This window comes from Pseudorasbora parva, chromosome 1, assembly GCF_024679245.1.
Source record: "Pseudorasbora parva isolate DD20220531a chromosome 1, ASM2467924v1, whole genome shotgun sequence".
Classification (NCBI taxonomy): domain Eukaryota; kingdom Metazoa; phylum Chordata; class Actinopteri; order Cypriniformes; family Gobionidae; genus Pseudorasbora; species Pseudorasbora parva.
In genome coordinates this window covers 68,191,662-68,217,183 of record NC_090172.1, presented here as the reverse complement: position 1 = coordinate 68,217,183, position 25,522 = coordinate 68,191,662, and the positions used below count along the sequence as shown (strand labels likewise).

The following is a 25,522-nucleotide window of genomic DNA, read 5'->3' as shown; positions in this document are numbered from 1 at the left end:
CTAAATGAAGTTCTGGGTAAATATTTCCCCCTCCAAACGGCCCTGCTCGCGAGGTAGTACTTTTTCAAAGTTCAGGAACTTTCGAGGGCGGGACTTGGGCGCTGAACATGCTGATTGGTTGAGCTCACGCAGCATTTTATTTCAACCGGCATTATTAAAAGTCTTTTGCGAGGTTTGGTCTACGTTCAGTAAATATCAGTCTTGCTCTCTGTCTGATGGCGCGCGTTCGTCTCAGCCATCTCACGTGCAATGTCCGTAATAGCTGATAATAATATACATTGTCATTTTAAATCTAGCTTTACAAGCTTTCTGAATATGCTGCTCTTTTCTGTCGTTAATTTCCTCTTTAGTAAACCAGCAAGAGCAGCACAGCTTGAATCTCTTCCAAACTCGTTATTAATTTTTTTACAGTCTTTTTTTCACCATGTAAACGACCTGACCGATTACTTTTAAGTGTGCGTCCTTACATGCCGTGACAGCGCCGCGCCGCGCTCATGTTGACAAGAGAGGAAAGCTCATTTTTCTGAGGGGTAAACTTTTTATTTCGTAAGTTATGAAGATAATGTTGGAGTAATGACACAGCGTATATTGCCCCAGGCAGTTTTTAATTAAAATGCGCCTGACAGAAGAATTGATTTTTTTTTAGATGATTATTACACTTTACAACAAATAAATAGCTAATATAATACTGTATTAGTCCTGGTGGCCGTTAAGAGTTGCTATGGCTACAGTTAACACATTCAGGAACTGTCCGTCACTGGCTTGGAGGAGCAGTCGCGTGCAGTCCTACATCACCGGACTAATCTACCTAATCTTCACGGTACTTTATATCGCGGTCGAAACGCAGACAGCTGCAGGTCTGGGGGGAGAAAAGTTCCTGTAAAAAAGTTCCTGGTAAAAATTGTTCCGGGTAATTTTGGTGGAAACGGGGGTAATGCCAATTCATCCTGATTCACATATGTATGCACAACAACCCATTTCAGTGCAACAGCCCCAGACAGCAACTCAGCCCAGACTGCAAAAATTAATAACTCTGCAATGACCACACCACAACCCACATTTACACAGACACACCAAGTTCGAAGTGTACAAGTGTTCAGTGGTGGTCCTGATTGCAGAATACTTATTGAAGACTGGATACGGGACATGCAGTATCTTCTTGATGCTGGAGGAATGCCTGCTGGAGGAATGCCTGCAAATCTGTAATTTGCTACTGTAGTGCGACATTTGAGTGGTGAAGCTAGTTCTGAATCTCCCTCCTAATGAGCAGACTACTGGCAGAACCTTTGAGGAAATACGAGCTGTTTATAGTGATATGCAAATATCTCTGGACCCATTCGCTGATTTCTATAAGAGATGCCAGCACCCAGTTTTTGCCAGTTTACGTTCAGTGGAAGAGGCACAGTATGGAGGCCAGTCTTTTCCAAACCGAGACAGCAAACTGACTCGTCGGTTCATTAGAGGTTTGAGTGATGAAGAGGTTTATCTCAGGATAGCACAGATGAAGCCTAGATATTTAACTTTTTGTGAACTCCAAGCAGAACTTCATAACCTTGCAAGAAGCAGCACAAGACTTACTGAACACTCTCCTCAGGTCCTGGTACTCCACAGGCCCGTTTGACAAATCCGCTGCCTCCTCCTGGAACACAGACACGGGAACAGACGTACAAGCAGACAATAAAAAAGACTCATGACACGCATTACACCATTCCATTCAGACACTGTGTTGTGGCCCCATTCCACCCTGGGATTGTGCTTGGTGAGCCACGGATGTCCCAGAACAACGGGTGCCAGGGTAGAGTGCATGATGAAAAAAGTTATTGTCTCGGTGTGGTTGCCAGATATGATGAGCGTGAGTGGGTCAGTGGTGTGTGCGATGCTGGGAAGTGGTTGGCCATTGAGGGCATTGACGGAGATGTGCTGCTGGAGTGGTGAGAAGGGGATTTGAAGTTTAGTATATATATATATATATATATATATATATATATATATATATATATATATATATATATATATATATATATATAATTATTATTATATTTGTTTTCACCTTTAAAATATTCATTTTATTAATAAATTATATAATTTAAGCACATTCTTCACATTTTTTCAACTTAAATTCAAAATAACTTTCCAGTACAAGCATAATCAGCTCAAAATATCTCACATTGGGTCACTTTGGGTGTCTCTGCCAATGTCTTGTGAAAAAAAAAGAAAGATAATATAACGTGATATATACTCCTGTTCAATTTCTCATTAATGCCGTTATCTAATCAGCCAATCACATGGCAGTTCTTCAGTGCATTTAGGGGTGTGATCCTGGTCAAGACAATCTCCTGAACTCCAAACTGAATGTCAGAATGGGAAAGAAAGGTGATTTAAGACGTTTTGAGCGTGGCATGGTTGTTGGTGCCAGACGAGCCGGTCTGAGTATTTCACAATCTGCTCAGTTACTGGGATTTACACACACAACCATTTCTAGGGTTTACAAAGAATGGTGTGAAAAGGGAAGAGCATCCAGTCTGCAGCAGTCCTGTGGGAGAAAATGCCTTGTTGATGCTCGAGGTCAGAGGAGAATGGGCCGACTGATTCAAGCTGATAGAAGAGCAACTTTGACTGAAATAACCACTCGTTACAACTGAGGTGTGCAGCAAAGCATTTGTGAAGCCACAACACACACAACCTTGAGGCGGATGGGCTACAACAGCAGAAGACCCCACCGGGGACCACTCATCTCCACTACAAACAGGAAAAAGAGGCGACAATTTTGCAGGAGTTGAGTTCCTAATAATCTTTTAGGTGAGTGTTGTGTACAGTATAAACAAACACATCACAAATTTTGCTTTAAAGTTTAAAAATGGCTAAATAAATGTAAAACTTATCATTACTTCCCATAGAATTTAATAACTACAGTAAGCAGGATTTGTTTCATTCCACAACAATCGTGACTCCTACTCCAGCATTTCAACAGGAGAATTATAATTCAGATAACATTATAGTGGCAGCTTGTGGACACCAAACTTCTTCACATCGTCACATGAATGATTTTACATTTCAGTCGCTCTTGTAAACAAAGATCAACTAAAATCACATATGCATATTAAACCTCAATCTCAAGCCATTTCACATTTACATAATCAGCTAAAATTCACAAATTCAGCTGTAACTACACAATAAAAGTATTTGTCTTTCTCCATTTGTCGAGTGACGTCACTTCTGGCTCTTTTGGAAGACATTTCCATCTGACTGGATTTTCCATGACAGTTTTACATGTCGAGTCAGTCCCTGCTCCTCCAGTATCTGCTCTATCTGAACACAAACACACCTTTATTATTCGATACTCTTCCTCCGCTCTCGACACACACACACACACACACACACACACACACCCAACTCACCTTCAGCAGAAGTGCTGCCTTCACCGAAGGATCAATCACATCTGCACTCGATTTGACCATCAGTCTCATCAATATGTGTTTCTTCTCCACTAAAGGACAGAAACACAGTCAAAGTATTATAGTATATTAAATAATACCGTCAAAGAGGTGATAAAAGCACCACATTTTATATAAAGCTTCTTTAGGAACTCGAGCTCAGCTGAAATATTGAAATTTAGTGTCAAATCACTTAAAAAACAAGAATCATGAACAACCTTTTTTTTTCTTTCTCTCTCAAGTAAAACTTTCAGGGTAATGGCCTTGACCACTGAATACGCTTCCTTTCGTTAATTTATGCTTAGGCCAGTAGATCTTAAATTATAAGAGTAAAATAGAGTGCCAAGATACTGTATACCTCAAAAAACCTCAAAAAGTCCTGTGTAATTTAGGCGAAATTATTAACCCTTAAATGCATGAATGTTTCGCCAAACATTCGTACATATTCGGGTCTTTAGCGACCCAGATCTGGATAGAGCTCTACCTGTCGCGACACTTATATAAAACTCCTGATATTAGAGTAACGCTTGCAGAAGAATAAAATAATTCACATTTTAAAAAGATAAACTGACACAAAGACATCTGAGTATGTGTATATGGTCCTCCTTATTAACACTGACTCGGTGCTTTCGTCTATGTCAAGCATGACCTTTTCAATGTAATTTCGTATTATGTGACGTCACGTACACGCATCACAAAACAGAGCAAGGCCAGAGCAAATTATAAAATGTTAACTTTTTTATTTAATGATTAAATGAGTTTTCGTTTGGCTAGATAAGTCCCTTATTCATCGTCTGGTGTCGTTTAAAGCTGCACTGAAACCATTTGAGGCCCATTGAAATCCATTATTACAGAGAACAATCCTGGAATGTTTTCATCAAAATTCTTAATTTCTTTTCGACTGAAGAAAGAAAGACATGGACATCTTCGGTGATATTGGCATGAGTAAATTATCAGCAAAAGTTTATTTTAAAGTGACCTAATCCTTTAACTGCCCATCATGCTATTTACCATTTATTTTTACTAATAGAACAACTAAACTATGCAATAACAACAAATAATAATTCATAAATCATCACACAAATCCCATCCTCATGTTTAGGACCGCTATTTTGTGGCAGAATTCCTTTATTCCAGCAATTAAAATGTAAGTTTTGCCCTTTTAAAGTCAGTAAAGCAGTGAAATGTGTGTGCAGACACTCACCGGTGTAGCAGACGGAAGGCAACTCAGTTGCACAATTCAGATCATTGAGAGCTGAACCATTAATGACCTCAACGCAATATTGGATTTTTCCCACATTGTTGGGCTGACCTGTAGCCCACGGCATGAACGTGGACTTGCTGTGATCGGACCACACCCACGGAGCGCTTTCGCCGGTCCGATAGAGTCCCATCCACACGTTCTCTCTATAAGCCTGTTCTACGGTCAGCATCAGCTCAACCAGATCCATGCGGTCATTAATGGTGGCGAGATCAGTGTGATGCTGACGGCAGTACGTCTGAGCCCCGGACCAGTTCATTTTCTCACGGACAAAGTGAAAAACATACGGCTGTGAGAACGCCACATGCATCAGAGCTGAAGAGGGAAGACACAAATGCAGTAGCTTTGATTAAAGTGAATTCAATGGTCGACAGGCACCTCTATCATCTCATCCCTGATTAAAAGTTGATTAAATAAATGAAAAATCAGCTAACCCGACAGGAGCACCAAGAGCAAAGCATTCTTCATCATGACCTACAAGAACCTACTAGAAAAAACAACTAAACTTCAGTTAAGAAGTCCTCCAATCGCTATTTAAAACCCCAGGGTTCGGTACGCAGCCCGTTCCTCTTCTGGTTTCACACAGCCTCACTGCGACACTTATCTCTACCCATCCTCTCATCCTCAACCACACCTCCCTCCGTCTCGTCATACACACACTCCACCTACAGCTGAACTTACACAGAAGAACCCCCTGGTCTTTTCGCTCTACTTTGAACGTTTGTCAAAAGCAAAGTAGATCGTAGTGCCATTGCCACCAATGTTTCGAGTGGGATCCCTTAAAAAGTATCACTGTAGGATAAAGTACATCCATCACATTTGTCGGCTCCAAAACGAATGGCTTGTTTTCCCTGATTTGTAAGTTGTTTTGGATAAACCCTATGGTAAACGAGTGCATGTAAATGTGGGGAAGACATTAGAGACGGTCAGCCATGTGATCAAGCTTGACTATTGTATTTGAGCAAATGTCCATTGCTGTGGCTATTCTCTGTCAGATATGCAAACCAAGCTTGTTTGAATTTGGATTTGACTGTTGAGAGAGCGTGATGGCCGGTCAGTGTCTTCTCCATGATATATGTGCCACTTAGGCCACATTTACACTTCATGGTTCAAGTGACCTAATACAGTTTCCATGAACAGCTGAACATGGTCTCAGCAATGCTTAGTTTGGGACGAGCGTGTCAAAGTAACATCCACATGGATGGAGGACCCGAGGTTTCCCAGCAGAACATTGCCCAAAGCATCACACTGCCTCCGCCAGCTCGCCTTCTTCCCATAGTGCATCCTGGGGCCATGTGTTCCCCAGGTAAGCCACACACACACACACACCCAGCCATCCACGTGATGTAAAAGAACACGTGATTCCTCAGACCAGGCCACCTTCTTCCATTGCTCCGTGGTCCAGTTCTGATGCTCACGTGCCATGGGCCCTTGAAAGAAAACAGCTGGAAGAAAACAAAACTGGAGGTTTTTCGCAATTTGTGGAAAGAGAGCATAATTGCATACAAAAGGCCATAAAAACTGCTAGATCTGCTTATTTCTCAACTCTTTTAGAAGAAAACAAACACAACCTTAGGTATTTATTCGATACAGTAGCTAAATTGACAAAATAAAGCTTCAGCTTCTGACGTTTGTAAACAACACAGCAGTAATGACTTTATGAACTTCTTTACTAGTAAGATTGATAATATTAGGAATACAATTATAACCATGCAGCCGTCTATTTCAGTATCACTTCAGACAGAGCATTGTAGTGTCACTGAGGAAAAATTACACTCATTCACTACTATAGGAGAAGAATTGGCTAAACTTGTAAAATCATCAAAACCAACAACATGTATGCTTGACCCTATACCGACTAGGCTATTAAAAGAGATACTTCCAGAGGTCATAGATCCTCTGCTTAATATCATTAATTCATCCTTGACATTAGGATATGTACCGAAAACTTTTAAGTTGGCTATAATTAAACCACTTATTAAAAAAAAGCAACTTGATCCAAAAGAATTAGTTAATTACAGGCCAATCTCAAATCTACTAGAAAAGGCCATGTCTTCACAACTACGCTCCTTTTTAGAAAGAAATGGTATATGTGAGGATTTAGACCGTATCATAGCACTGAGACTGCTCTAATTAGAGTTACAAATGATTTACTCTTATCATCTGATCGTGGTTGAGTCTCTCTATTAGTGTTACTCGATCTTAGCGCTGCATTACTATCGACCACAATATTCTTCTGAATTGAATCGAAAATTATGTTGGCGTTAGTGGAACTGCTTTGGCATGGTTTAAATCGTACTTATCTGACTGTTATCAGTTTGTAGCAGTAAATATAGAGATTTCACACCGATCACAAGCTCAGTATGGAGTAGAGGTCTTCACGGGTCAAAAAATTAGTACCCGAACCCGAAGAGACCCGCAATGTTCTACACAGAACCGACCCGGACCCGTCTATTATTTCAAAAACTGGACCCGGACCCGTGCAGATCCGAGAAATGCCAAAAATATAGTACCCGGAAACGACATGGACCCGTCTATTATTTGATAGCTGGAACCGAACCCGCCGGGAAGACACAGACCCGACTGTCTCATATTACACAATAAACTGCTGTTAACAAGTCAATAAACAAGCTGCGAAAAATAATTGTTTCAGTCAGTCTACCTAACGATATATAGCCGTTGGAAATGCCCCAAAAGTTTTCTTTACTTTTCCATGTCCGCCAAACTTCAAATGGCAATGCATAGTTAGTTTCCAATGTTTTTTGTTTTAAGACCTTGTCGTTTTGTAATAGCAATAAAAAAAAATAAAAAAATATATCACCCATTTGCCATTTTAGTTCCACCGCATCCTGCCCTGTCCCTCACATAACTCAAATGAATCGCAAATCGCCCTCCGCACTTGCATTTCTGGTGCCTAACAGCCTTGAGGGTGAGGTTTATTGCTATAGCCAGAAAATTTGCAACCCCCTCTAGTGGTGGAAAACAGGGAATTTGTCAAAGTAACATCCACAAAACTGAAAATGCAGTTGCTTTTGGAAACAGTCTGGAATAACATTTCATATGGTCATGTGACGTAGTTATGTTCAATCCTGGGAAGCCCGGGGTGGCAGTGGTGATTAGACCCGGTATCGCTGCTTGCAGCTATATTTGCAAATTGCAGTTTCAATTTGAGCACACACACTTTGTGACAATCCAAACGCAATTGCAAATCACACATTTGTTTCTCCATTTTCTTTTCCAGGCATGTACATTGTCTGCCAAACTTCAAATGGCAGAGTTCATTTCCAATATCTTGGGTGTTATGATCTTGGTTGTCTTAATATAAACTAGTTTGGGACTGCCCTACTAATAGGCCTTCAGTTCCTAAAATATGCAATTATCAAACCAGTTGAGGATCTCTGCAATAAAACCCGTCAATGAGAAATGAGAAAAACAGCTTAAATTTCACTTAACTTTTATTAAAAAAAAAAAAAAAAAGAACGGAAAAAATGATTGAACAATACAAGACTACCAATCCAAAATGAGCCAAGAGTATTAAGGGGGAGGGAATAAGTGTATGTTTACAATGTGTGTGTGTGTGTGTGTGTGTCCCCTCGTTTTAGAAAAAACACAAATTTAATCATCATGTGCCAACGTAAAAACCACGAACTGCGGATGAGCAGGACCGGCGGGAGAAAGAGAGAGAGATGAGCCGGAAGGATGAGTGTTACGCAACGCTCGTAAAAAACACCAACACGACGTCACATCTACCGCTTCAGAACAGCGCTCTCTCTCACACACACACACACACACACGAGGGAAGCAACGCAGGAAAATCCAAAGGGAACGAGGGGTCCATCCGCTGATATGAAAACCACTATCCTACAACACACATCAGCGCTGGCGGTGTGTGTGTGTGTGTGTGTGTGAAGGGGGTAGTAAAAGAGGGCTGTGGGAAACGTGTTTGACTGTGTGTGTGTGTGTGTGTGTGTGTGTGTGTGTCTAATGTCGCCTCTTCTTCTTGCTGCTGGGCGGCGGAGCTGACGAACGGCCTTTCCTCTTCCTGTTTGTGGTCTCCTCCGCGTCCTCATAATGACTCTCTCGATCAGCTGAAGGAGAATATAAATATAAACACCGTCACAACAGATCAATAACCAACAAATCCTCCAGGAAGTGGAGAACTCACCTTTCCTGGCTTCCTCCTCCAGTTCGTCCCAGTCTTTCCCACTCTCCTCCTCACTGCCCAAAGATGCGCTGTAATCTGATCAACACATCACATATCAGACACGAGACAGCCAATCAGGGCTGAGATAACCGGTTTCCTAAATCACACACTGAGACAGCCAATCAGGGCTGAGATTTATTTCATAAAATGTATTTCTGCTTCTCATTGATTTTTAAATCATTGATTATTTAAATTACAATTTAAATAAATTGGAATCAAGAAAACTAAACTCAAAACACATTTTATTAGGCTATGGGAATCCAGAAAACTTCAAATGGAAATAGCAGAATTTGGGGGGAAATAAACAATATGGGGAAAAGGGGGATTGGTGGGAGGTTGGAATGGGGAAAATAAAATTCAGGGGGAAAAAATAAAACGAAATTTGGGATTTTTTTTTTTAAGATTTTGGGAAAAAAAATGAATTTAGGGGGAAAAAATTATAACTGAGTATGGGCAAAAATGTAAAGGAGTTTTGCGGGGAAATGAAACGGAATTTGGGGCAAAAATTACAATTGGGAGAGAAAATGTAAAGAATTTGGGGGGAAATGAAATTATTTTGGGTAAAAAAATAAACAGAATATGGGAAAAATTACGGAATATGAAAACATTTTTAATAGCGTATGCAGGGTATCTGCAGGTTTCACCAAGCCAAATTTAAGACTTTAAGACCATTATGAATAAAATTTAAGACCTATCGCACGCAATAAAAAAGCATGCATAGGAAATGCAGAATCACTCAATTACTTTAACTTATATTATTTAATTTATTTAAATTGAACAAAGTATTAGCAAACTTATTATTCATAGCTCAATCCCACCAGGATTAGCATATATATATATATATAAATTTGACCAAAATTAGTTTTTATTTTGTGGTCACTTCTATAAATTTGCAAATATTTTTATTTTTTTATAATTAGGATGCAACATTAACCATATTATTATGTTAGATGCACAATAGTCACACATGGCAATAAAACTGACCAAATGCCTGAATCTTGTTTGGTATTACAAAAACAGAAAAGGCTGGTCCAGTGGCGTGCGATCTATCTTTAATAACACGATCGCTTGGGGTGGAGAATATGGCCAACATCTTAAGAGTAAACCTCAGCAATAATTGCTTAATATATGTAAAACGTTTTCAAGTGATTACGTAATCGGTCAGTAATACATTTTATACTTATAAACAAATGACAATAGGACCAATAAATACAACATAAAGATGCATATCTACAAAGAGCAGCACTCCAGCGGTGTTAGAAATAGGGCTTATTCAACTTTAGACATTGAGATATGTGGGCAAATGCATTCGTCTCAGTGCATCGTTTTAGTCTGGCAGGGTCGCCGCTAGCTTAGCTAAAATGCATTTACCCACATATCTAAAGGTAGCAAAGTTGAATAAGCTCTCATTGAAATGCTCTCGCCTCCCGCAGCGTATGTGTGTGTGTTAGTTGCGTGGTGTTTGTAGTTCTTTCTTTCGCTAGACCAACTATTGTTCGCTCTATTACAACTACAAATCAGACAAGCACTCCACTTCTATTGCAGCCAGTCAGCTTTGGTGTTTTTGGCACGAGCCTCTTTCTGATCGTACCCCACAGACGCATAAAACGCATTTTATTCTTCAGCTGAATCTGACGGCTCTTGCAGTTCCGCGATCGTGAAGGCGAATCTTTCTCACCATCTTGCTTAATGACCAAATAAAAGTATAATATACCCGATTGCACTAAACGTGTTAATAACAGTGACGTGAACTCCGATGTCAGGCTGCGTGTGTTTGCTGCCTGTCAGCGCTCGCGCGAGTGTATTGGATGTGTTATATCTATGCTCGTTAGCCTTACGTTACTCTTGAACGATCAAATACACACATTATGCATATGTCTATATCCTAATTTGAGTTAAAGTCTGGGACGTGTCAGTAAGCACTGGATCTGCGCATTAAGCTCTCAAAGTGAAAGCAAACTAATATAGCTTAACAACAACACAAACGAGGAAACAGCCCTTACACTTAAATGAACACGCCACTGTTTTAGAAATAGGTAGGTGGATACATGGACGTAGGAAAATTAAGACCTGTTAAACATTATTTAAGACCTAGAACGCAATGCTTCCGCGAATTTAAGACTTTAAGACTCCGCCGGGACCCTGGTTTCTTTGAAAGTTTTGCACAGACGATCAGTCCTCATGATCGCCCACTGACACTGACAATCAACAGGAGTGAAGCACATTCAGGAGCGACGCTTTACTCCACACGACGCTAAACATCTGGCCTTCACGCCATCGCTATAGATAAGAGCTCACCATTACAGGAGTCCTCCGTCTCTGAGGAGTAATCTTCATCACTGTCCTCCTCCTCCTCCTCCTCTTCATCAGCCGAGGGGTTAAAGGTCTCGTCCTCCATCTCAGACTCAGAGTCCTCCTCCGCTCCGCTGCCCTGACACACACACACACACACAGAGGCCATATTCACATCATCCGCCTTTAAATATGCAATGCTCCTGACTGGGAGGAGAGGAGCCGCACCAACGGAGAATATGAGGAATAATCCCTCTCTCACCTCACTCTCGGGATCGAGGAAGGACCAGCCGCCCTGCTCGAAGAAGCCCTCGGGGTCATCCACGATCGTCTTCATGATCTTGGTCCAATTCAGAGACTGGACACCCTCAGTGTACTTGATATCACATGAGCTGCACACACACACACACACACACACACACTCAGTCTAGTGCTTTTTTTGATGACCGATGGCAACATCACTGCAAAAATGCTCTTCTTACTCAGTCATTGTGTCTTGTTTCCAGTCTAAAATACCTAACAAATCTTAAATCAAGATGCATTTACTAGATCAGTAAAACAACATAAGAGAGTTGCCCTTGTTTTCTAAAAAATAATCAAAATGAAGTGAGTGTTTGCTTAAAACAGAAAACAGAAATCTTGTTTCCGTCCCAAACAGAAATAAGACTATTTTTCGTCCCCCCTTGCGAGACACTTTTGCTTGTTTTAAGCAAAAACTCACTTAACATTGTGTCCCCCAGAAAACAAGAACAAATATCTTGTAATTTGACTAATCTAGTAAATGCATCTTGATTTAATAATATTTAGACTAGAAATAAGACAAAGTAAGAAGAGTGTGTTCTGCAGTGTTGGCCGATATGTTGCTTACTTGAGCCACTCTTTGATGGGATCCAGAGAGTTGACGGGCACGGCGTTGATCATGGTGACTTTCTTGTTGTAATCTTTATAAACGATGACCACGTCGAAGTTCTTGAGGTGGAACTGGACTCGCTCGAAGTGAACCAACTCTACCTCATCGAGCGTCACCACGAACGGAGGCTGAGAGAGAGAGAGAGAGAGAGAGAGAGAGGAGAGAGAGAGAGAGAGAGAGAGAGAGAGAGAGAGAGAGAGAGAGAGAGAGAGAGAGAGATTTAGTCGGCTAAAAGTCTCGTCATTTTAGTCAAAAGACAACTCAGTGCATCTTAGTAAAGTCACAAACACCCGTTCTTACTAGTGTTAATTTCGTCAGACTTTTTTTTTCCATGATGAGACGATGACGAGACTGCACCAATGTCCAAAAAAGCTGACTAAGACTAAATTAACATGCATTATTGTTGACGAAAAGAGACAAGACAAATGTCTTACTCACCCACTCCGTGACGTTGCAGAGGGAGCTGGATGTGGGCTGCAGCAGGCATGTGCTCCTGTAGGGGGCGCCCTGGAACCTGAAACAAGAGCACAATAACTGCTTACAGAGCGCTCAAACCAGGGGAAATTTGGGACAAAGCCACTGAGTACCATTCAATAATAATTCCGATAATTAATAGTAACACGTATTACTCGCATTATGCACAGGAGAATGACATGAAACACATGCCTCCATAGTAGGGCTTTGTGAACTAAAAAAAAGAAACATTTGTGTCAACCCCCCCAAAGAAATGTTTGCTTTAACCCCCAAAGAAACGTTTGCGTTACCCCAATGAAACATTTACGGCAACCCCCAAATAAATGTTTGCATTAACCCCCAAAGAAACTTTTGCGTTAACCCCCAAATAAATGTTTGCATTAACCCTCAAAGAAACATTTGCGTTAACTCCCAAATAAATGTTTGCATTAACCCTCAAAGAAACTTTTGCGTTAACTCCCAAATAAATGTTTGCATTAACCCCCAAGGAAACATTTGCGTTAACTCCCAAATAAATGTTTGCATTAACCCCCAAAGAAATGTTTACATCAACCCCCAAAGTAATGTTTGCGTTAACCCCCAAAGAAACGTTTGCCTTAACCCTCAAAGAAACGTTTGCGTTAACCCCCAAAGAATCGTTTGCCCTAACCCTCAAGTAATCTTTTGCGTTAACCCCCAGAGAATCTTTGTGTTAACCCCCAAAGAAAAGTTTGTGTTAACCCCCAAAGAAATGTTTGGATCAATCCTCAAAGAAACATTTGCCTTAACCCCAAAAGAAACGTTTGCGTTAATCCCCAAAGAAACGTTTGCGTTAACCCCAAAGAAACATTTGCGTTAACCCCCAAAGAAACATTTGCGTTAACCCCCAAAGAAACATTTGCGTTAACCCCCAAAGAAACGTTTGCGTTAATCCCCCAAAAAACGTTTGCGTTAACCCCCCAAAGAAACGTTTGTGAAACGTTTGCATTAACCCCAAAAGAAACGTTTGCATTAACCCCAAAAGAAACATTTGCGTTAATCCCCAAAGAAACGTTTGCGTTAATCCCCAAAGAAACGTTTGCGTTAACCCCCCAAATAAACGTTTGTGAAACGTTTGCATTAACCCCAAAGAAACGTTTGCATTAACCCCAAAAGAAATGTTTGCGTTAATCCCCAAAGGAACGTTTGCGTTAACCCCAAAGAAACATTTGCGTTAATCCCCAAAGAAACATTTGCGTTAACCCCCCAAATAAACGTTTGTGAAACGTTTGCATTAATCCCCAAAGAAACGTTTGTGTTAATCCCCAAAGAAACGTTTGCGTTAACCCCAAAGAAACGTTTGCGTTAATCCCCAAAGAAACGTTTGCGCTAATCCCCAAAGAAACATTTGCGTTAATCCCCAAAGAAACGTTTGCGTTAATCCCCAAAGAAACGTTTGCGTTAATCCCCAAAGAAACGTTTGCGTTAACCCCAAAAGAAACGTTTGCGTTAATCCCCAAAGAAACGTTTGCGTTAACCCCAAAAGAAACGTTTGCGTTCACCCCAAAAGAAACATTTGCGTTAACCCCAAAAGAAACGTTTGCGTTAATCCCCAAAGAAACATTTGCGTTAATCCCCAAAGAAACGTTTGCGTTAATCCCCAAAGAAACATTTGCGTTAACCCCAAAAGAAACGTTTGCGTTAATCCCCAAAGAAACATTTGCCTTAACCCCAAAAGAAACGTTTGCGTTAATCCCCAAAGAAACGTTTGCGTTAACCCCAAAGAAACATTTGCGTTAACCCCCAAAGAAACATTTGCGTTAACCCCCAAAGAAACATTTGCGTTAACCCCCAAAGAAACGTTTGCGTTAATCCCCAAAAAAACGTTTGCGTTAACCCCCCAAAGAAACGTTTGTGAAACGTTTGCATTAACCCCAAAAGAAACGTTTGCATTAACCCCAAAAGAAACATTTGCGTTAATCCCCAAAGAAACGTTTGCGTTAATCCCCAAAGAAACGTTTGCGTTAACCCCCCAAATAAACGTTTGTGAAACGTTTGCATTAACCCCAAAGAAACGTTTGCATTAACCCCAAAAGAAATGTTTGCGTTAATCCCCAAAGGAACGTTTGCGTTAACCCCAAAGAAACATTTGCGTTAATCCCCAAAGAAACATTTGCGTTAACCCCCCAAATAAACGTTTGTGAAACGTTTGCATTAATCCCCAAAGAAACGTTTGCGTTAATCCCCAAAGAAACGTTTGCGTTAACCCCAAAGAAACGTTTGCGTTAACCCCAAAGAAACATTTGCGTTAATCCCCAAAGAAACGTTTGCGCTAATCCCCAAAGAAACATTTGCGTTAATCCCCAAAGAAACGTTTGCGTTAATCCCCAAAGAAACATTTGCGTTAATCCCCAAAGAAACATTTGCGTTAATCCCCAAAGAAACGTTTGCGTTAATCCCCAAAGAAACGTTTGCGTTAATCCCCAAAGAAACGTTTGCGTTAACCCCCCAAATAAACGTTTGCGTTAACCCCCCAAATAAACGTTTGTAAAAACGTTTGCATTAACCCCAAAAGAAACGTTTGTGTTAATCCCCAAAAAATGTTTGCGTAAACCCACCAAAAATTGTGTTCTCAAGACTACATTTTTGTGCAAAAAATTTCCCTCACAAAAGTTTGTCCACAGAATGTGAACGAGACCCAGTGTTTTAACTGAAATATTAGTGTATGGGAGCATTCAAGCACGTTTACATATCGAAAATGCACAGAGAGTGACCCCACGAGGGCGAGTAAGTTCAGCCTGCCTCGCTCACCCGAGATCTCTGAAAGGAACCTCGAACTCCAGCTCTTCCTTGGTGAGGGACTCGACCTTCTCGATAAAGTTCTTGAAGGCCGATTTGAGTTTGTGCCGCATTTCTCGCTCCATCTGTTCGGCGTAGAGGTCGTCCCGATCGTGCATGTGCTGGTGTTTGCCCAAGTCTGTCGTGATCTCGCCCACCTCCGTGTAGAACTGTACGTCTGTGTGGCGCTTCTTACCGAACATGATGGCGTTCTGCGACAGACGGAAAACTGTTAAACTCGACGGAAAATATAGAAAATAAAAAACCAACTAGAATAACTGCGTCACACACCTTGAGATGGAAGTGCAGCACAATGATCATTTCCCCGTCGCAGGGCTGGAATACGGCGTGTTTGATGTTGTTGTACAGGATGTCGACTTTATCTCCGCGTACTGACGTGAAACGGAAACCTGGAGACAGGAAGACAGTTTGTGAACTTTATTTGATTAAGATGGATCGAGCAGTTTGTTAGAAACCGCAGTACCAGGGCTCGACATTAACGCTTATTCTATATTACATTTATGTTTTATTCCTTTTATATTTCCTTTTAACTCTTTCCCTGCCAGCGTTTTTTTTTTTAAGTCGCCAGCCACCGCCAGGGTTTTTGAAAATTTTCACAAACATTCAATAGCCCATAGAATATTTTGTTTAATGAATATCTGAGCATGCAATATATAAAAATAAAGAGCTTACCCTCTTCTTTTCAACAACAACAAAAAATGTTTTATTCTAGCTTCAAGCATTCCTTTTTATCAACACTTGAATATGGGTAGGTTTCATAAAAAAAAGCTAAATTTTGAACAAAAAGCTGAGAAAATCACGTATTTGTGAAAGACTGTATCCAGATCAGATTCAGAGCGATGATCAGACAGATGGAGGAGAGAGTCCATCAACACCCCTAATGCTTACACAGTCCTGTAGCTCATCCTGGGTCCACATCTCATTCAGGAACATTAGGCAGTTTTGATTCATATGCTCTTTATTGACGATGATCACGTTATTTTTCATATGCATATAATTACATGCGATCGCTCGTTTCACTGCGTGTTACTCGCGTGCGTTTTGATCTGGAGATTCAGTGCTCTCATTCAGAAGATGCGCAATAGTGCCCCCTAGCGTCCGACAGTGAAAACACTGAAATTTCTGTGTTTGGCAGGGAAAGAGTTAATGAAACACTAAAGACTCAAGATGAATATTGCCTGTGCTATTGTGTGTCCCTCTCACTGAAAGAAAGCACACGTTATCAGTATGTTTTGGTTAGAACTGGAGCTTAATCAGCTCCAACCTTGGAGAGTCTGTGTATGTGCGCAGTATTCAGTGTTCCAGATCAGTGTTGAGAATGGTGTCCAATGGGCACCCTAAGAGATGGGTGGACTTGTTGTTCTGGGCAAGCTGGCGCCTGCTCCAGATCTGGAAGGTCACTACGGGCCTAATTCTGCGGTGAAAGCGTCAACAAGTGAAAACGGTATAACTGTTGGGACAATACGATAGGGCGAGGCAACGAGACTGTGAGAGCGGCAGCGCAGCCTACAAACTCCTCATGAGACTTGAAGCTGGCTTCTGCTTTTGAAACTGCAAACTATTCTTAAGTAAATTTTATTTTAATTAATTACACTCCTGACTCTTGGTCTTCATTTCTTCACTACTGGTCCTGGGTCAGAAGCTGTTAACCCCTAACAGGTTGAATCAACCATTCAATGACCTGTTCATAAACGCCTCATTTTTTAATGAATCGACTCAATGACTTACTCGTTAAGACCTGCTGCCACCTACTGATGGATTAGTTTGATGCTTAAACATACTTTCCAACATTTCTTATTTGTTTATTCAAAAATAAAAATCTCATAACATTTTTTATTGCAGTTGTAATTTTTCAGTGTAAATAATTTAATTGGTAACAGCCCTAGTGTTTTATTTTAATTGAATATATAGATTCAATTTTAGAGCACAATATGTAACCTGAAGCATAGCCAATAATTACAAGATTAAGCGGGAAATGCCCTTTATAAAAGTTACAAATATCACAAATATGCAGATTTAACCCCTTAACTGTCGGGATAACCGGCACTTTTTTCAGATCATATTTTTTAGTAATTATCATAAATTACGAATGAACGTCATTCGAAAGCTTACGAACTCAAATTTCATCCTGTGCAAACCGTTTTGAAATCAAACGTTGTGTTACCATGGAAATGGTACTCTAAATTCTTCTAGTGGGCGGTGTCACGTGTCAGTACGACAAGTATTTTTAACTACTTTATAATCAAAATCTTTTCTAATCTTGACAAAACATATTGTAAAGGTCTGAGACTCCATATTTGGTGTCTGTTCTATGATGGAAGTGATATTTGGACAAAAATTTACAGGAAAATGCATCAAAAAAACACCCGGTGGCTATTTTTGGTATAGCACCTAAAAAATTTTTTTTGTGATATCAACTTCAAATTTGGAACACAAATTGGTTAGACATATGACGTCGGTTTTATATTAATTTTAGAGTACATTTTTTTTGTAAAATATTTTATATTTATAAAAAATAATTAGTACTGTATTTTTGATTTTCTGTCAATTTAAACTTCTTTAAAAAAATTATTCTTTCATATTTTGAAAATGAAAATATGAAATATGCCAAAGCTGATAAAACATTGGTGAGAATACTGCTTCAGAATAAATCATTCACAAACCAAAAAATAAAATAAGATGAAAATTAAAACTTTTTTTCCTCGGACAAGAAAACTAACATGCTTAATGTCGAGCCTTGAGTATACTTCCAAAAATCAATGAATGGTGAATGGCTCGGTGTACATCATTGGTCGTTAATCCTACATTAGCGGACTAATGAAGCCCTCTCTCACCATTGGTGTGGGCCTCCAGCGAGCCCTGCATCCTCTTCTGAGCGATGTTGGGCCGAATGTAAAGGTCTTTGAGTTTGGGGTTGCTGCGGTTGAGGTTGATGACGAGCGAGTCCTGTTTGACGATGCCCTCCTTCTCCTTCTCCTCCGCCTCGCGGGTCTTGTAGCGCTTCTGCACCTCCTTGATAATGCGGAAGGCGTTCTGCAGGTTTGTGGAAGGAACGGAGTGATCGCCGGGGGATTTGAGGTTAGACGCGCGGTACGTACTGAGAGGAAAAGGACCGTGTTAGAGTGAAACTTCAATGTTGTTCATAAAGTTATGCTTAACCTGTGTCTAAATTGGTGTTCCGGGTCAAAAATGACCCGCGTTTAGCTTAGCACGTTTTGTGTTTCGTTTAGGAGCCGATTGATCTGATGCACCTCAGTTCATGCCAGCTTTTTTCATCTCAAAACCCTGAGGTGGGTAAATTCAGATCAATGAGGCCCATGCTAAACGGAAAACACAAAACCTGTGCTAATTGCGTCCGGCTTGTGTTTAATGCATCTCTTACATTTCTTTGACAAATGTGGCATCTGGGTTTGGGAAGATGTTGCCCTCATGACGCCCCAGCGAGCTGCCCGGCACGAAGAAGTTTATCCTCAAATAGGTGTAGTCTCCTTCCACAGACATACTGATGTTCTGCACACACACACACACACACGAGACTCAGATGAGGACAAAACACAGGCCAGACTCAGATAAAGCAGGAGATTATGGGGTGTTTTTTTTTAGGGGTTGGCCCCTTAGTTCCAGTGAAAGGAACTCTTAATGCTTTACCAAGACATTTTGGACAATTTCACGCTCCTGACTTCGTGGGAAAAATTTGCAATAGCATGTCAAAGCAAGATGACAACATGCGTTATAACCGTAATTAAACTAAACTATCCCTGTTCTTCATCAGCAGATATTCTCTGGCTCATCTCACAACAGTTCCCACACCAGCGGTTTAGAGATTATCAGGACAGAATAAGCTAATCAATGATCGTTAACTCATAAATTCATCCTCTATCCCTTCAGAAACGTCTCATTCTACATGTCGTCTCTTCTTCTAGAGTCTCTCCATCATTGTCCGACTCCCGTTTGGTCATAAAAAGCTGAACAGTTTGATATTTTCAGTGTGTGTGTGGTAATCGGAGCTGCTGACATGAGCTCTTGAAGCTCCGCCCTCTTCCTGAAAGGGGGCGTGGAACAGCAGCTCATTTGCATTTAAAGGGACACACACAGAAATGGCGTTTGCACACCCTTGCTATAAACAGTGATCTGTGTGGTGTTTTGAGCTACAACTTCACATACACTCTGTGGACTATAGAGACTTGTTCAAATGGGCATTTTTAAGAATATCATTATACTCTTGAGAACATTTGGTGGCTCTGGCGAGCGGTGCGGTTACCTTGATGGTGGCGATGTGAAAAGGTGTAGCGATGCCAAACACGGGCATGATGACCGTCTCATATTTCTTATCGATATAGATCTTCATATCTCTGATATCCTTCTCCCGGGGCATCTGAGATACGTTCTTATACGACACATTTGACTTTCTGGCTCTGATGGGGAAACATTAGGAGAGAAGAGTGTTTACATCAATGCTAGTTGAATTAATCTTTACAGATTACTACAAGACATAAAGACTCAACATTTAATCAAATTCAGCTTAGAAAAAAGGGCTAAAAAGTTACATACAACTGCCTAAGATTCTTTAAACGTGCTTGAGAAGAAAAAAACTCGCCTTTTCTGCTTCCATCTCGCAAAATAAATCAAGCTAAACCCTCTGGCTCTCTTTATTTAGGGGTCAAACGTCTCAGACTAAAGCGATCAAAGCCTTGAAATGTAGCGCAGGATTTAGACTTCTGAGGAGATTTTATGATGCTATGCAATATTTATACATTTTTTATGAGCTATTGATTCCCAGATTTAGAATTATTATATAATAGAAATAATAATTACATTTACATTTACATTTAATCATTTAGCAGACGCTTTTATCCAAAGCGACTTACAAAAAAGGGGAGAGTAATAGAAGCAACGGAACAGACAAGGCCAAAAACCTGTAAGAGCTGTAAGAAATCTCAATTAATTAGCACAATACACAAACACTTTTTTTTTTTTTTTTTTTTTTTTTTTTTTTTTTAAAAAGACAGACATCTACAACAAAAACTCACGTCCGCACAGTGCCGAACACTGGATTTTGATAGCTAAGATAGCTACAACCCATTAGGACTAAGGCTGTTGCCCCAGCTGTTGTCGTTAATGCAGATTCAGTGGCCCAATGGGTTGGTTTTGTATTCTAGCTAAACGCGCAGCAATAGCCATCTACAACAAAAACTCACGTACGCAATATACAGAACACTGGATTCTGATAGTTATGATTTCTATGTAACATACCCGCCTGAAGGCGCAAATCCGGATGAGTGACGTAGATATGATCCCGGAGTGTACGCTTTTGGTCGTTGCTGTGGTGATCAGTAAGTGCTATTCTGTATTGGTCAAGTGCAAATGGAAAAGATGTGTCTTAAGATGTTTTTTAAGAATGGCTACAGACTCGGCAGCACGAATTGAGATCGGCAGGTCATTCCACCAGGTAGGAACGGTCCAGGAAAATGTCCGTGAGAGCGATTTCATGCCTCTTTGGGATGGAACCACGAGGCGCCGCTCGTTCGCAGAACGCAAGCTTCTGGAGGGTGTGTAAGTCTGAGCAAGTGAATTTAGGTATATTGGTGCCGAGCCAGAGGTTGTTTTGTAGGCGATAACTAGTGCCTTGAATTTGATGCGAGCAGCCATTGGCAACCAGTGCAGTTTGATGAAGAGAGGCGTAACATGCGCTCTCTTCGGCTCATTAAAGACCACTCTCGCCGCTGCATTCTGGATCAGCTGCAAGGGTTTGATAGTGCATGCTGGAAGCCCAGCCAGAAGAGCATTACAATAATCCAGTCTGGAGAGAACAAGAGCTTGAACCAGGAGCTGTGCAGCCTGTTCTGATAGGAAGGGTCTAATCTTTCTAATGTTGTATAAAGCAAATCTGCAGGACCGGGCTGTTGCAGTAATGTGGTCAGTGAAGTTTAACTGGTCATCAATCACAACTCCAAGGTTTCTTGCTGTCCTTGATGGAGTTATGGTCGATGAACCAAGCTGAATGGAGAAATTTTGATGAAGTGCTGGGTTGGTTGATAAAACAAGTAATTCTGTCTTTGCAAGATTGAGTTTAAGATGATGCTCTTTCATCCAGTCAGAAATGTCTGTCAGACAGGCAGCGATACGAACACTGACTGTAGGATCATCTGGTTGAAATGAGAAGTAGAGTTGAGTGTCATCCGCATAGCAGTGATAGGAGAAGCCGTGTTTCTGAATGACAGAACCTAATGATGACATGTAGATGGAGAAGAGAAGTGGTCCAAGGACTGAGCCCTGGGGAACCCCAGTATCTAGATTATAAGACTTAGACACTTCACCTCTCCATGACACCCTGTAGGACCTACCAGAGAGGTAAGACCTGAACCACTGGAGAGCAGATCCTGAGATCCCCGTCCTCTTAAGTGTTGACAGGAGGATCTGGTGGTTAACTGTGTCAAAAGCAGCAGACAGATCCAGCAGAATGAGCACTGAGGATTTGGAAGCTGCTTTTGCCAGTCTCAGCGCCTCAGTTACCGAGAGCAAGGCCGTCTCAGTCGAATGACCGCTTTTGAAGCCGGATTGGTTGTTGTCTAGGAGGTTGTCCCTTTCAAGAAACTTAGAGAGTTGATTGAACACAACTCGCTCAAGGGTCTTTGCAATGAAAGGTAGAAGGGATACCGGTCGGTAGTTTTCTAAAAGTGCTGGATTCAGAGAGGGTTTCTTAAGCAGTGGGGTTACCCGAGCCTGCTTAAATGCTGTGGGAAAGTTTCCCGTGTGAAGAGAAGTGTTGACAATGTGAGTGAGTGCAGGAGTGATTGAAGAAGAAATAGCCTGAAGGAGGTGAGTGGGAATAGGATCAAGTGGACAGGTAGTAGGGTGATTGGAAAGGATGAGTTTAGAAATATCTGCCTCGGAGAGTGGAGAGAAGGATGGAAGCGTGTTCGTGTTAGTTGTTGAGATGTGCGTGTCAGTTAGTGATGAGGAGAACTGTTTGCTAATGAGAGCTGTTTTGTTGGTGAAAAATGATGCAAAGTCATCAGCTGTAAGAGTTGATGAAGGAGGGGGAGGAGGTGGACAAAGGAGAGAGGAGAATGTTTTAAAGAGTTGGCGAGAGTCAGAGCAATTGTTGATTTTGTTGTGGTAGTATGTTGTTTTAGCAGTGGAGACATTTGTAGAGAAAGAAGAGAGAAGAGACTGATAAAAGGCAAGGTCAGTATTGTTTTTAGATTTATGCCATTTCCTCTCTGCCGCCCTGAGTCCAGAGCGATGTTCACGGAGAACTTCAGACAGCCAGGGGGCAGATGGGGTGGGGCGGGCTGGTCTGGATGAAAGGGGGCAAAAACTGTCTAAGGAGGATGTTAGAGTGGAGCAAAGAGTGTCAGTAGCACTGTTAGTGTCCAGTGCTGAGAACTGAGCAGGTGGAGGGAGTGAAGATGAAACCATAGTGGATAGGCGAGAGGGAGAGAGTGAGCGTAGATTACGCCGAAAGGTAATCTGTGTAGGAGTATGTTTTGTATCTGGAGTCAGTATGAGGTTAAGAGTGATGAGAAAGTGGTCTGAGGTGTGTAATGGAGTAACTAAAGTGTTGTCTGTGGAGCAGTTGCGTGTGTAGACCAGGTCTAATTGGTTACCTGATCTGTGAGTAGCCGTAGTAGATACTAACTTAAGGTCAAATGAAGTCAGTAGAGTGCTGAAGTCTGCAGCTAGGTGTTTATCAAGATGGATGTTGAAGTCGCCAAGCAGAATCAGTGGAGTGCCATCCTCAGGGAAGCTAGAAAGTAACACATCCAACTCCTCCACAAAGTTACCGAGGTGACCTGGAGGACGATAGACCACTACCACATGGATTTTAACAGGGTGAGTAATAGTGATTGAGTGCGATTCAAATGAATTGGCCGGTAGAGACGGTAATGGATCAAATTTCCAATCATTTGAGATAAGCAAACCAGTACCTCCACCCCTCCCAATAGGCCGAGGAGTGTGTGAAAAAGTATAATTGCTTGAGAGTGCTGCAGGAGTGGCAGTGTCCTCTGGTTTGATCCAGGTCTCAGTTAGGGCCATGAGGCTAAGCTGAGAATGAGTCCCAATAGATGAAATAAAGTCTGCTTTGTTTACAGCCGACTGGCAATTCCAGAGACCAATTGGAATAAAGAGTAAAGTAGCAGAGGATGTTAGGATATAGCGCAAATTATTAGGATTACGGCGTCTCGTGCGTACGGAGCGTGATTTACGAGTGCTAGTAGTTATAGTTGAGATTTGAAAGCACATGGTGAAAAGGCCAGATAGGAATTAGAGCCGAACACAAATAGTGAAAAGGAAGATGATACTCAAGTGCCTTGCCGGGGTCCTTGCTCGGGAGGAGTTGCACTGGGAAGAGTTGAAGTCTTTACACTCGTCGGTCTTCACACAAGGAGGGCTTCACACTGCCGCTTCCGCTGCCGCGGACTATCACGCTATTTATACTCACTTGAGTATCGTTATTGAAAGCAGCTGGGAACGCCCCCAACAAACTCCCTTCCAACGTGGCAATGACCAAACAAATGCTAACTCAACAAATGCTAACTCCCACACACACCCAGAGAATATACCAAAACTAATAATACACACCTCAGCACTACACAGACACACTTATCCAACAACAAATGAACAAACAATCAAATGAGAAAAGTTACAAACACTTACAGAGTAGTTGTCTATCAGTCAATTGAATTGCTTCTCTCTAGCCAAAATGTTTCAAACACACAAGGCTTTTAATACCTCGCTGGCCACGCCCCCAACAAACTCCCTTCCAACGTGGCAATGACCAAACAAATGCTAACTCAACAAATGCTAACTCCCACACACACCCAGAGAATATACCAAAACTAATAATACACACCTCAGCACTACACAGACACACTTATCCAACAACAAATGAACAAACAATCAAATGAGAAAAGTTACAAACACTTACAGAGTAGTTGTCTATCAGTCAATTGAATTGCTTCTCTCTAGCCAAAATGTTTCAAACACACAAGGCTTTTAATACCTCGCTGGCCACGCCCCCAACAAACTCCCTTCCAACGTGGCAATGACCAAACAAATGCTAACTCAACAAATGCTAACTCCCACACACACCCAGAGAATATACCAAAACTAATAATACACACCTCAGCACTACACAGACACACTTATCCAACAACAAATGAACAAACAATCAAATGAGAAAAGTTACAAACACTTACAGAGTAGTTGTCTATCAGTCAATTGAATTGCTTCTCTCTAGCCAAAATGTTTCAAACACACAAGGCTTTTAATACCTCGCTGGCCACGCCCCCAACAAACTCCCTTCCAACGTGGCAATGACCAAACAAATGCTAACTCAACAAATGCTAACTCCCACACACACCCAGAGAATATACCAAAACTAATAATACACACCTCAGCACTACACAGACACACTTATCCAACAACAAATGAACAAACAATCAAATGAGAAAAGTTACAAACACTTACAGAGTAGTTGTCTATCAGTCAATTGAATTGCTTCTCTCTAGCCAAAATGTTTCAAACACACAAGGCTTTTAATACCTCGCTGGCCACGCCCCCAACAAACTCCCTTCCAACGTGGCAATGACCAAACAAATGCTAACTCAACAAATGCTAACTCCCACACACACCCAGAGAATATACCAAAACTAATAATACACACCTCAGCACTACACAGACACACTTATCCAACAACAAATGAACAAACAATCAAATGAGAAAAGTTACAAACACTTACAGAGTAGTTGTCTATCAGTCAATTGAATTGCTTCTCTCTAGCCAAAATGTTTCAAACACACAAGGCTTTTAATACCTCGCTGGCCACGCCCCCAACAAACTCCCTTCCAACGTGGCAATGACCAAACAAATGCTAACTCAACAAATGCTAACTCCCACACACACCCAGAGAATATACCAAAACTAATAATACACACCTCAGCACTACACAGACACACTTATCCAACAACAAATGAACAAACAATCAAATGAGAAAAGTTACAAACACTTACAGAGTAGTTGTCTATCAGTCAATTGAATTGCTTCTCTCTAGCCAAAATGTTTCAAACACACAAGGCTTTTAATACCTCGCTGGCCACGCCCCCAACAAACTCCCTTCCAACGTG

General features: G+C 41.2%; 2 protein-coding genes across 2 annotated transcripts in view; both read right to left on the bottom strand.

The window, feature by feature from the left end:
• Positions 1–2,388: 2,388 nt before the first annotated feature.
• Positions 2,389–6,430, bottom strand: LOC137081545 (C-type lectin BML-1). Its single transcript, XM_067447657.1, has 4 exons — positions 5,130–6,430; positions 4,639–5,010; positions 3,399–3,487; positions 2,389–3,309 (listed from the first exon to the last, which is right to left on the bottom strand). Exons 1-4 carry the CDS (start codon positions 5,164–5,166, stop codon positions 3,211–3,213), a joined length of 597 nt encoding a protein of 198 aa, XP_067303758.1. The 5' UTR covers positions 5,167–6,430; the 3' UTR covers positions 2,389–3,210.
• A 1,725-nt stretch (positions 6,431–8,155) lies between these two features.
• The window catches only part of supt16h (SPT16 homolog, facilitates chromatin remodeling subunit), a 37,365-nt gene continuing 19,998 nt past the window's right edge, over positions 8,156–25,522 (bottom strand). The window contains exons 14-24 of the mRNA XM_067447632.1: positions 19,654–19,807; positions 18,775–18,902; positions 18,227–18,489; positions 15,663–15,781; positions 15,345–15,583; positions 12,540–12,615; positions 12,060–12,229; positions 11,454–11,583; positions 11,198–11,330; positions 8,861–8,935; positions 8,156–8,783 (exon numbers count right to left, since the gene is read on the bottom strand). Of these exons, the coding sequence (XP_067303733.1) occupies positions 8,677–8,783; positions 8,861–8,935; positions 11,198–11,330; positions 11,454–11,583; positions 12,060–12,229; positions 12,540–12,615; positions 15,345–15,583; positions 15,663–15,781; positions 18,227–18,489; positions 18,775–18,902; positions 19,654–19,807 (1,594 nt within the window). The 3' untranslated portion in view covers positions 8,156–8,676. The remainder of the gene's footprint in view (positions 8,784–8,860; positions 8,936–11,197; positions 11,331–11,453; positions 11,584–12,059; positions 12,230–12,539; positions 12,616–15,344; positions 15,584–15,662; positions 15,782–18,226; positions 18,490–18,774; positions 18,903–19,653; positions 19,808–25,522) is intronic.